This window comes from Leptinotarsa decemlineata, unplaced genomic scaffold (genome assembly GCF_025532065.1).
Source record: "Leptinotarsa decemlineata unplaced genomic scaffold, Ldec_3_MD MMD2_tig00000882_RagTag_RagTag, whole genome shotgun sequence".
Lineage (NCBI taxonomy): Eukaryota > Metazoa > Arthropoda > Insecta > Coleoptera > Chrysomelidae > Leptinotarsa > Leptinotarsa decemlineata.
Genome location: NW_027412556.1, coordinates 14,647,013 through 14,660,008, shown reverse-complemented (window position 1 = coordinate 14,660,008; position 12,996 = coordinate 14,647,013). Strand labels below are relative to the sequence as shown.

At 35.5% G+C, this 12,996-nt stretch overlaps 1 protein-coding gene across 1 annotated transcript in view; it reads right to left on the bottom strand.

Annotated features, from left to right (window-relative positions):
* LOC111515441 (cyclic nucleotide-gated channel alpha-3) overlaps positions 1-12,996 on the bottom strand; it is a 226,660-nt gene that overhangs the window by 36,549 nt on the left and 177,115 nt on the right. The window contains exon 7 of the mRNA XM_074175064.1: positions 4,195-4,362. Coding sequence (XP_074031165.1) covers positions 4,195-4,362 — 168 coding nt within the window. The remainder of the gene's footprint in view (positions 1-4,194; positions 4,363-12,996) is intronic.

Below are 12,996 nucleotides of genomic sequence, written 5' to 3'. Positions count from 1 at the left end.
ATTGCCGAGCACAAGAAACACACAGCGAGGGGAATCCAGCAAATCAGGAATAGCAGAGCATGTTTGGACTCATCAACATAACATCAAGTTGTCTCAAGCCGTATATTTGTTGCCCGATAACGTCATTTGGCCAAGCTACCGTAGAGATACGTAACATATGGAAACCTCTAATCAAGCGGAACACGACCAACTCCCGCCAAACGGTGAAGCGGAGAGACGGAAGAGGGGATACGTGAAAGTACTCGAATGACCTATAAATGTGATGATGATAACATCTTCATTCCAGATAACCTGTCTATTTTCAACGATTCTTACTGATTTATATATTTTCATAAACCTGACTAATCCGATCCATTCACTGCAATTAGGATAAGAATGCAATGAAATTTGATTTGGATAATGAAATACTGAACTTTACTGAGTTCTTACTGTTTCTTTTCTGTTGCAATTGGAATCTTTGGCGTTTTATGATCCTATGCTTCTGTTATATCAAAAAAAGCTAGAAGAATGATGAAATCTATTCATTTATAATTCAAAGAATTAGTATGTCCATTCAAAGAGGTAATGCCCCTTCGGTATTAGGTACTCTTCCGTCTACTTCCGTATTCCGTCTAAAATCAGATGAAATATTCCTGAACCCACAAATCATATTAAAATTTTCTATGATTCTGGAATTATTATCTTCTCATTAACTCGAAAAGTCTACCATAAATCTATCTAATTCGTTTACGAACAGTTCAACTTCGAATTCCTCATCCCTCTGGTCCAATGATGGGGAGAATCATCGCATCCCTGATTACTCGAAAGAGACAGCAGTGGCGAACGTAGCATCAACAACTACAACAACATCAAACCATTCGCCTCAATGGGTTGAAAAATATTGACAACATATCTTTCATGAACAGTGTAATCTAATGTTTATCAAACATGAGATGGTTAGGTTAGGTTGGGTCCAAAGTGAGTGGGTCTATTCTACCCTTCACCGCAACCCGCGAGGGTTTATTGTGGCCCACACCTATTCACACTCGACCAAATAAACCCAGTTTCTCAACGAAACCTATTAGTTTGTATGGTGAGTGGTCTTTCAGGTCAGATGGTGAGGATACGGCTCTGCCGAACTCTACAAACCTGATTCGGTCCCCAGCGGGGCAGGCACAAAGTATGTGCTCTGTTGTTTCATCATTTTCCAAACGACACATACTGTCTTCCGACAGTCCGAGTCTCTGCATATGATGATTAAAATGGCAGTGACCTGTAAGAAGGCCGGTTAGACATCGTTGTTCATCCCTACTGTAGTCCAACAACTGTTTCGTATCAAGCTTCGAAGGGTGAATGAACTCTTTGTAATGAGCCAATCCTGGAAGATTCTGCCAGAAGTGCATAAATCTTCTTGCCATCCAGGTGTTATGAGATAGTTACTGGAATATTTGAAAAATAATGAATACATGGAAGATATCAATACTAGAATTTCTAGTATGGAGGTTGCCCCAATCAAAGTGTTCGCAGACGTTATTAAGTAATTGTGGTCAGAAAATGCATCTGTAGTGAATACATTCTACTCAAAGAGTCAGATTCAGAGTTTTGCCCTTCGATTCATAGATCATGCGCATCAATAGGCCCAGGAGTTCCTTCGTTATCTTCTAGATTAATAGAATTATTGAGAAACCTAACTCCAGCTTAACGGAAATTCACAAAAGTCATGACTAAAAAATTTGAATATATACATAACTCGAAGATTGTGAATAATTTCGTTGGTCAATTGAATCCACGATGAAATGGACACTCATCAGTAATCTCTGATCTTTTCTGGGATTTGTAACTCCACATACAAAAAAGCACAGGCAAATTGAGTCCGCCACAATAATAATAATAATAATAATAATAACGTTTATTGTTAGCCGGAAAAGGGTTAGCCGGAGGCTATCTTCCACCCGTCCCATAATTAAGAAAAAAAATAAGCATACGGTAAGACTATAAGTAACAGTTACAATAGACACAAAAATAATATAAAAAAAACTATTATGGAGATAATATAAAAGATTACAATCATTTTTGAACATTTAAGAAATGAATTTTCAAAGTTTTTTTGAATTGATATGTATACAAATGAATATACGGTAATAAATTATTTAGATACTTCGGTCCAAAGTAACAAAAACATCCCTCAAAATTGGTGGTAACATGATATGGAATGGAAAAAGTATCTTTTCTTAAATTGATAAAATGATTATCAGATCGCTTACTAATTAATCTGAACAAGTAATCAGGAGTTTTGCTTTCCAATAGTTTATATTAGAATACAGATATGAGATAACGAATTCTAAACTCAATATTCAGCTGATCTAATTTCAATAAATATGGAGTTACATGATCAAAGTAGTTTATGCAACACACAAATCTCATACAAGCATTTTGTATGCGTTGAAGTTTGTGTTTACTATAGTCTGGCAAGAACTTGTAATACACTGAGCAGCAATACTCAATATGGGGATACATCAATGATTGAACTAATTTCAGTTTTGTTTTTTGAGAAAGCTGGAACTTGAACTTGTATAAGGATTTCAGTTCAAAAAAGCAAGTTTTATAAATGTGTTTAACGTGATCGTTGAACGAGAGAGTGTTATCGATATATACACCTGAATTTTTTGCTGAATTCACCCAGTCAATCGATTCATTGTCAAGAAAAAGATGGAAATTTGTTTCAACTTCATTTTTTTGTAGGTCAGATCCCAAACATGGGGCTACTGTTTTATTTTTATTTATTCGAAGGCCATGATTTTTGGAAAATAGAAGTGTATTTTCTAAATCTAAGTTCATCCACGTGATAGCATGGTAAATTGACAGATATAATTGAAAATCATCAGCATATAAATGTACGTCGCACTGGGATAACGTGGCAGGAAAGTCAATAATGAAAAGAGAGAACAATAATGGACCTAGAATGCCACCTTGTGGTACACCAGAAGAAGTTTCCTGAAGAGTTGAGCATAATTATTATTATCCAGTATAACCCGTTGAGCCCTTCCTGTGAGATAGCTTCTCACCCAATCTAAAGAACTGCATTCAAACCCAATGTAATTTAGTTTCCTCAGCAATAGTTTGAATTTTACCAGATCGAATGCTTTGCTTTGATCAAGCATAACCAAAAATGAGACCATCGATTTGTCCCGAAAAGTAGTATATCATTGATAACCTTCAACAGAACAGTGTTGGTACCGTGTTTCTGTCGGAATCCAGATTGCACTTCTGGAAGTATGTTAGCTGCATCCAATTATACTTTGATTTGTTGTGTTACTATTTTTTAAAACATTTTTGAGAATGCTGGTAAAATACTTATTGGACGTAACTCGTTGAAACAAGTGGGTGGGTATAGGTATTTTGGAAGTGGGTAAAATATTAGCAATTTTCCAAAGATCAGGAAAAATGCCTTGCCTCAGAGACTCATGAAAAATATGTTTTACTTCATCTATGCAATGTGAAATGATAAATGAAATCATTTTAATATTGATACGATACCGAAAGCATTTGATTTTATTTTATTGATAGCTTCAAAGATATCCTTATTGAATATCAATGCTTTGATTCCTTCATGATAGAAGGAACTTTTGATGGACATGAAAAACCGACGTTTTCGGGTTGCAAGAAAATAAGAAAGTACACAAAGTCTTTATCAATCCATAAGTTTTCTGTGTTTTGATAATTCATTTTGAAAGATTCCCTTCAACGGAAATATTTTGAGGTGAATTGACTGTTGCCATCGAATTTCCTCTACATGGATTACAGATGATAAATTACGCAGCAGACAATGAGACTCCTTTTCGTTATAATCTATATGCTTTTTCGAATCATAGTAGGTCTACTTACAGCGGACATAACACAGCATACTGCAGATATCAATACACTGGCACGTGGTACGAATATAACGACTCACATGTGTCACCAATTTCATTGAAATCCCCAGTGAGTGGAGAGGCAAACGTCCTCTTTTATGAAAAGAAGGAAACGATTTCGCACTTTTAAGATACCTGAGTAGATGTTTTTTTAGCGTTGTGAAATGTTATTATTGACCTGTTTATTATTAAACTGAAAGATATTTAGGGTTCATAGATTGAAATGATTATATGTCAAGTCTACTGAAGTAGCTTCCCTTTCATGCTTCAGATGTTCTGAATGGATAACTTCCCATTAACTCACCTTTCTCAAGTGGAGCCTTCTTGTACTTCTCCAACCTCTTGACGGCGATGGCTTCGAGACGTACCCTAGCAGCAGGGTATTCCTTGAGCACGTCCCACATGTCCTTTTTGCTAAGCACGAACAGATCGCTATATCCGACTGACCTGACGCTGGCTGTTCTTCGATTACCTGCAACGTTATTCAGAGACAGGTACATTTCGCGTGAAGGGGAAGGGGGTGTATGGCGCCATGGGAGGTGAAGCAGAACCGGGACCACCGAATATTCTTTCAGTTTCGAAGTAATTTTTGGTACTTCGAGCCGGATTTTGTAATCCAGACTTATAGGCCAATGCAAATAGATTTGGAAGAAATTATAACAACATGAAAAAAGAGAAGATAATGTTGCGCTAATTAAAGGAAAAATGAATATAGATCCAAGGTATGGAAGATAAAATGGGATGATTTCACGTGTGGAAATGTTTTTCACGATTTCCACTGAAATCGAAATTCCTATCTGAAAAAAGTGAAAGTTGTAGGTGATAGAAATATTCACAGTTTTTAATGAACCATATCCCACATAATCAAAAATTTTCATGGAGAAATTGAAAGAACGGGTTTCTTGATTTTTATCCTAATTTATTTATCAAAAAATTTTATAGAAATTTATTTCTTTCTGTTTCTGAAACGCAGTAATTTTCTGGATAGAAGTATTCCTTTAAATATTTTATTTCGATTTTGAACTTGAACAATTCTTTCAACGTTGGTTTGAAGGTAGTTGAAAATGTTTCTTGGTGCATTTCATTAGTTCGGACTTCCATTGGCCAATATGATATAAATTGATTTGAAATACCTGAAAGAATCTGTAAGAAATAAAAAAAAATTAGCTTAAAAATAGCAATTATAGTAAGCAAAAAGAAACAATCAAGCGGAACACGACCAACACCCGCCAAACGGTCAGCTTCCGCTAAAAGCAATGGAGCGGAGAGAGGGTGAAAGCACTTGAATGACCTATAAATAGCCAGATCTCGTAGAAATAAGTCCAGTTAACACCCGAAGACTATTGTGGATACTAACAATCGGAACGTCGTGAATTAACTTGGTTCGGATTTTTTTAATTTTTAATTTTCATTTCTTGTTAATAACTTTTTTTTAAATTTTCATCTCGTGTTAACAGTTTTAATTTTCTTTTTGATTTTTTGTTGTTGTTGCTTGTGTTTTGTTTCATTGTAATTTCAGTTTTTTTTTGCTTACTATAATTGTTATTTTTCGGCTAATAATAACCAAGGTAATTCACGACGTTTCGATTGTTGGTATCCACAATTTTCTTCGGGTGATAACTGGACTTATTTCTCCGAGATCTGACTATTTATAGGTCATTCGAGTGCTTTCACCTATTCCCTCTCTTCGCTCCATTGGTTTTAGCGGAAGTTGATCGTTTGGCGGGAGTTGGTCGTGTTCCGCTTGATTAGTGGGTTCTATATGGTGCGTATCTCTACGCTAGCACTTTAATTTTCTTTTTGATTTTTTGTTGTTGTTGCTTGTATTTTATTTCATTGTAATTTTAGTTTTCTTTTGTTTACTATAATTGTTATTGTTCAGCTAACCTCTTTTTAATTTTTTACAGATTCTTTCAGGTATTTCATATCAATTTATATCATATTAGACACTGACAGTCCGAAGTGATGAAATGCAGTTCTTTCAAATTTATCTGATTTAAATTTTTAACAGAAATTTCACTTTCAGGTGAAACAGAAATTAACATCACCATGAAAAATTTGCAGGAAACTGAAAACACAAGATTTCTAACAAATCATTCTTAAAATAATTGTTTGATATTTCTGATCATTTATAAACATTTTCAGCTGAAATCCTTGAAACTGAAACATTATCAAATGTTTTATTAGTGTTAAATTCAGATTTCGGCTAAAAAAAACTATTGGCACAATTTTTGAAACCTACAAAAATTGATTCATCAGATTTCAAGGACATTCATGAGATAGAAAATTCAATATAAGAAAAATACGGAAAGAATGTGAACTATACACAAATGTTATTCCATAAATTGAATTTAATAGTTATGGAAATTATTAATTAACATTATAACAATTTTTTCATTCATATCAGTGGAATCTCAAACACTTCCCGTTATATTAGTTTCTATCTTTTTGATGGATGGTTGGGATTCGATAGACCTTCTGTCAGATGATCGGAATCTTCAAAGCCATCATCGTCTTCAAATCCACTATTTTGCCTATTATTATCTAATTTCTGCTGATGTTTTGCGTAGATATTTTGCAGCATTTTTCAGAATACCGACTGTTTGAACAAAGTTTTCAGTGTTACAGCCAGTTTCAAAGCTGAAGAATCAATTCTTTATCTGTTCACTCCATATTGATGGTTCCTCACTGAGTAAGTTTGGAACTTTTGATTCCGTTGGTGCATATTATCCTCATTAGAAAAGTGAATTCACCGCTTTTCCTTTCAGTTTGTAAGGAAAAATTGTATTTTTCTATTCACAATATCTAGTTCATAATTTTATCCTGATGTTGAACATAAAAAAGGCCTTACGAAAACATAATTGTGCTAATGTTTTTCAAAATCAGCGGTATACTTCTCTTATTGAAACATTTTTCAAATGGAGGAAGTGATATTTATTACCTTTGCCAGAAAATTGTTTTTTTTAAGTTATTCGCACTTTTCAACAAAATTTCCCAGTACGATATTACTTCTGTTTTACACTATATGAAAGTAGATGATTTGGGAAAAAAGACCACTGTTAATTTTGAAAAAACAGTTTCAACATATGGATATTTCAGGTTGAAGTTGAAGCATTTCTCAGGTTCAACATCAAAATGAAATATTGACTCGGATACTTCTATTCAGAAAAACTGCAGCAAATTTCACAAATGGTTTCTGTAGGGAAAAAAAACAAAAAATAGGGTTTCTCGATTTTATCCACTTAATTTTCCTAGGCATTCACAATCTGAATAAAAAAAGACCTTCATTCATATGTCCATTCGATGAAAAGTGTTTCATATAGAATTCAGCACATCAGTCACCTTTTCAACACGAGGTAATTCAACCAATGAAATCGAGTCAAGTTTCAGTTTGCTCGACTTTATTGCCCTTGATGTTTTTTTGTGAAAGATCAACTCCAGTGAACAATTTTGGAAAGTTCCTTCGTTGAAAACAATTACAGAGATGATATGTCATACAAAAACACTTTTGAGTTTTTTTTTTCACGATATACATATTGACAATAAGTGATACTAGATATTCAGTACGTTGTCTCAGCAGCTACAACAAATATCATTCCTCATTTCATTCAAGGGACGAATCGCGCAGTTACAATGAATTTTTCCTTTTAGAAAGAGTTGGTAATGGAGTTACAGCTGCCGGAGTGAGTCATGGCCGGTGAGAAGCCCCTCCCTCCCGAATTTGCCTCAACATAAACTGCTTTTTATATATCTACAAGAACCCAAATGGCATTTAATTATTCATTCAATGTTTACCTCTTAATCCGTACTACGTAAAATTGCAAACAAAAGTTTCTATTCCTTTTTTCCTGATACTTTCTTTGTCACACACCGACCCAAACTTTACGCAGATACGATTTCTCCCACCGGCCCTGACTCAGTCCAGTAGCTGTAGTCTATTTGCCACATATTTTTGTAATAGTAGCAGCTTTTTCTATCGTACGGGTCAGTTTGCTCGGACCTCTTTGTCGCATAGCTTTCCTCACATGAAGATTTCCATTTTTCCAATCTCAGCAACCGCCATTTAGGCAAAATGTTGCGCAGCCAACACAACACTTATTTCGATATAAGATTTATTGAATTATCTAACAACTTACATACACTGTAAGTTAACGGACTGACAACTATCAGAAAACAATTACCCTCCTGGCTATTACCACGAAAGGCGTTGGATTATATCCGACACTTGTCAGTGCAGTTTCTCCACTGAAGTTATTCCTGCATATGCTGCTGGTTATACAACTGCTGGAATCAATTTCCAATTATTGGAATGCATACTGGTTTCGGGCTGATTGGCCAGTGCAAGGTAGTGTGTATCATCAACATGAAGTCACTGATTTTCCATAATTGAAAATCGAGATTCTTTCAGAGCATCATTCCTCGAACTAGGTTGAAACGAACGACAAATAACATGTTTGTCATCGCCCCATCTGCCCATGAACGAGGTAACCAACTGCATGTAAGATTTATTAATTGTGTTATTTAACTGTGAAAATTACTTGTGCCGACTCACCTGTCTATATCTGCTAATTCAATTTTTACGCCAATCCAATTTTTATGATATATAACACAGGCCAACAAAAAAAGTTTTTGAAAACTTTGTTTATACTTTAATAGCCGATTTTTGAAGATTTTTATGTGCTGAATCCAAATCTGGTCTTAGTTTTTTTGTATCACCTATGGTTTTTGAGAAATTGACTTTTTTTATATAATTTAAAATCTCTACGATATATGGTAAAATTAATGAAACACTATGTTAAATCACTATCATGGTTTTTATTTACAGTAGGTTACTTGCAATAATGATACAGTATTGTAATGTAGGTTTCACTAGTCAGATGGAATTGGTTTATACTTCCTTTCTCTTTTTTCTTTGAAGTTTCTTGTGTAGCTTTTCCTTTTTCCTGCGATGAGTCGCTTGTTGAGCTTCACGGTGAGGTGACCAACAGTAGTCTCCCATCATGTTGATGTTCCAGCGGTCCTGGTAACGTTTTTCCATCAATGTAATATCTTGGTGTGATATTCTAGGTCTTTTGCATTTCCTAAGAATTTTGTAACAACTTGCTTGAATGATACCCATGCTTCTTTCTCATGTATGGTCATTGTGATTTTAAAGTTTACGTCGAACATCATTTTTCGAATATCGGGTTCTATAAAGACGCCTTCTTTGAGTTTAGCCTCTGAAAGGTTTGGAAATTTCTGAAACAGATACTTGAAACACGGTCCAACTTTAGGCAATGCCTTTACAAAGTGTTTCATGAGGCATAACTTTATATGTGGAGGTAGGTAGGTAGGTCGAAAGTGAGTGGGTCTATTCGACCCTCCACCGCAACCCATAAGGGTTTATTGTGGCTCACACCTATTCACACTCGGCCAAATAAACCCAGCTTCTTAACGGAGCCGATTAGTCTGTATGGTGAGTGGTCTTTCAGGTCAGATGGTGAAAGAACGGATCTGCCGAACTCAAAGAACCTGATTCGGTCCCCAGCGGGGCAGGCACAAAGTATATGCTCTGCAGTTTCATCATTTTCCAGACAGAGGCGACACACACTGATATGTAGAGGTGGTAAGAGAATGTTTATAGGATTCTAGCGGAGAATGTTCTCGCCGGATTTTAAAGACTCCCTCACAGGACAGTTCTGTCTGAACCAATGTTGATACCTTGCTCTACTGTCCCATTCACACAAAAAACATGGAAATTTGGTAAAACCGCCTTGCTGAAGAAGCATGCATATTACTTTCAAGTTACCACATATCATCCAACCATGAGCCGAATAGCCAATTTTATTCAACACTATTTCTAAGTTTTCAGAGGTCTCTTGCATATGTACAGAATGGCCAATAGGTATATATGCATAGGTGTTACTATTGTGTAATAAAACAGCTTTTAAACTAGTTTTGGAAGAATCAGTAAACAGCCTCCACTCTTCTTTTTTGTATTCAACACCTAACTCTTTGATCAGACCTGGAATGTCTGAGCAGTACAGTAAATCACCTTCTTTTTCAAAAACTTTCGAAAACTGCTGCTCTCTCTTCCTGTATACACATATGCTAGTTCCAACTGCCAACAAGTTCTTTTCTTTTAGTCTAGAATCGAGCAATTCAGCTTTTTCTTTTGTTAACCCAAGATCCCTAACTAAGTCGTTAAGCTCAATATGAGTAAACAGTTTAGGCTCTATATTTGCTGTAGCACATTGAGAAACTCTTCATCATCTTGCTCATCTATTTTTGACAGTACATCAGGAAACATTTCAGTTTGAACAGAATTAAGATCATCTGTAGGTTCTGGGACCGGCAAATCTACATCGTGCCCTTCTGATCGGATGGCGAAAATTAGGTTAGGGTAGCTTATTACCTTCTTGTTTTTGAGTTATGGCCAGTAATATCAAATACTACAAAAGCAGCAATCATCAGTGTGGTTTCTAGGTTCCCTCCATACCATAGAAAAAGCGTACTTGATGGCTTTTTTCTCCTTTTTTGACCATTTTATAAGATCTCCAACGCAAACATAATATACCTTATGTGGGGCCCAAGATTTATTCTGATCACCAAGTTTAATTGCAAAATATGAGAAATAAACCTTTTTCACAAAGTCTGTAATGTTTGTTTGATGTTTTTTAATAACAAACTCACCACAAATATAACAAAAACTGTCAGCAGATTTCTTACAACCGCGATTAGACATTTTAGTGAGCACATGTACTGGAAACCAGAAAGTTAGGTTAGGTTAGCTGTGAACAGAACAATATAATTCCCCTTTTTCTGGACAGTAAATGTGTTTCAGCAGTGCTGTCAACTCTTCTACATCCAGCACAAATTATTTTACAATTTTATCTGTAGTACATAAAAGCTGTTAAATTCTGTAATAAATCAAAAAATTTAATATATTGATGTGCAAATGTAAAAAAAATGGTAGGTGGAATGAGTGTCATATTTGGATTTGGCACCCAAAAAAATAGAATAATGAGGTGTTTTAAGTAAAAAAAAAGTTTTTTCATCGTTGGCCTGTGTAATTTGTTCAATAAACAACTGGGTTTGAAAGAGTAGTTGCAATTTATTTTTTACCGTACTGAATTTTATGTAAAATACTTTTCAACGATTGAACAGAGGTGTGATTGTCGCTTCTAATTTGGATTTTCTACTATGAAAGTAACAGTTGAAGAACAGTTAAAGTAACGTTGTCAACCAATGACGAATACAGAGTTGCAACTCAGGAAACATACAGGTACTCCAAATGAAATCCTTATCCAATATGACCCACTGATGAAACTAGGAAACTTCGTCTCGAAATATCACGATACTTACACCTTGACGTATTCGATGGTCGCGGCATAACGTTTTCCATAATACCCTTTTCGTGTGATTAAATTTGAATTTCCTTTCTGGAGTCGCTGATCGGTTTTAAAATATCCTGTTACGCTACATTAGTCTGGGCAAACCAGAGGAAGAGATTAAAGAATTGAAAACATGCCAAATTTGTGTCGGGATCTAAGTTATGCCTACATATTCGTAATGGAAAACACATTAGCTACTTGGTTTTATTGGTGTTATAAGGTCACACAGTGGGTGGGGAAACAGCGAGATACGTGGATAATGAGTACGGTGAGAGTATAGAGTACCTCGTTTGTTTGAAGATGGTTGATAATGTTTCATGGTGAATTTCATTAGTTCAGACTTCCATTGTCTCATATGATGTAAAATGATTTGAAGAACCAAAAGAACTAATACAATTGAAAACTAAAATGAATAGTTGAAAATGACAATTATCTTGATAGTTCGTACTGGAATCTCTGACGTAAAATGAATTTATTGAAAACAGTTTCCCAACACGAAAATACAGTATCTTGACACGCGTATCACTAACCAAGTTAGCATCCTCAGAAGATCATTATGATTATTGACAACCCTTTCCCAACACCAGAAAAAAATACGGTCTTGTGTCGCGCGTCGAGAGACCGTATTTTTATATATTGAGCAAAATAAACCTGAAATGAAATCATAATGAAATGAAATACAGGCAAAAAATATGAAGATTGAACAATTAAACAAAAACAGAAAATAACAATAAAAATATTTCAAGCTACTTTACACCGTTTCGATTGTTAGCATCCACAATCTTCTTCGAGTGATGACTGGACTATTTCTCGGAGGGATGACTATTTATAGGTCATTCGAGTGCTTTCTCCGCTTCACGGTTTAGTGAAAGATGACCGTTTGGCGAAAGTTGGCCGTTTTCCTCTTGATTGGCTGAATACATTGTTGGACAACATGTATGCAGCTTCTTTGAATTTCCTCCTGAACCAGTGTTTCCTCCTCTGGATGACCTCAGCTTGGGACCACTTGATGTAATGTTGATTAGTCCAAACATACTCTGGTTTGCTGGTTTCTCCCCAATATGTGTGTTTCTTGTGCTCGGCAATGCGAATTTTCAATGGCCTCTTAGTTTCACTGATATAGTATTTGTCGCACTGCGATTCCAAGCATTGCATTTATCAGATACCCTGTGAGTGCTGCAAATCCTATATCGGCCATTGAAAGTCTTCATTGCCGAGCACAAAAAACACAAGCAGCGAGAAGAAACCAGTAAATCGGGAATAGCAGAAAATGTTTGAGGCCATCAACATAACTTCAAGTGGTCCCAAGCTGAGATCATCAACAAGGAGGAACACTGGTTGAGGAGGAAATTTAAAGAAGCCGCATATATGCAGTCCAACAACGCATTTAGTCAAGCTAGCGTAGAGATATGCAACATATGAAAAATCATAATGAAGCGGAAAACATCCAACTCCTGCCAAGCGGTCATCCCATGCTAAACTGGTGAAGCGTAAATAGGGTAGATGGGATAGGTGAAAGCACTCGAATGACCTGTAAATAGTCATATCTCGGAGGAATAGTCCAGTCATCACCTGAAGACGATTGTGGATACTAGCAATCGAAACGTGGTAAATTAACGTGACTGGAAATCTTTTAATTTTTATTTCCTTTTTTGTTTAACTGTTCAATTTTCAATTTTTTGCATTTCAGATTTTTTTTGCTCAATAAAATTGTTATTTTCAGCTATTCATTT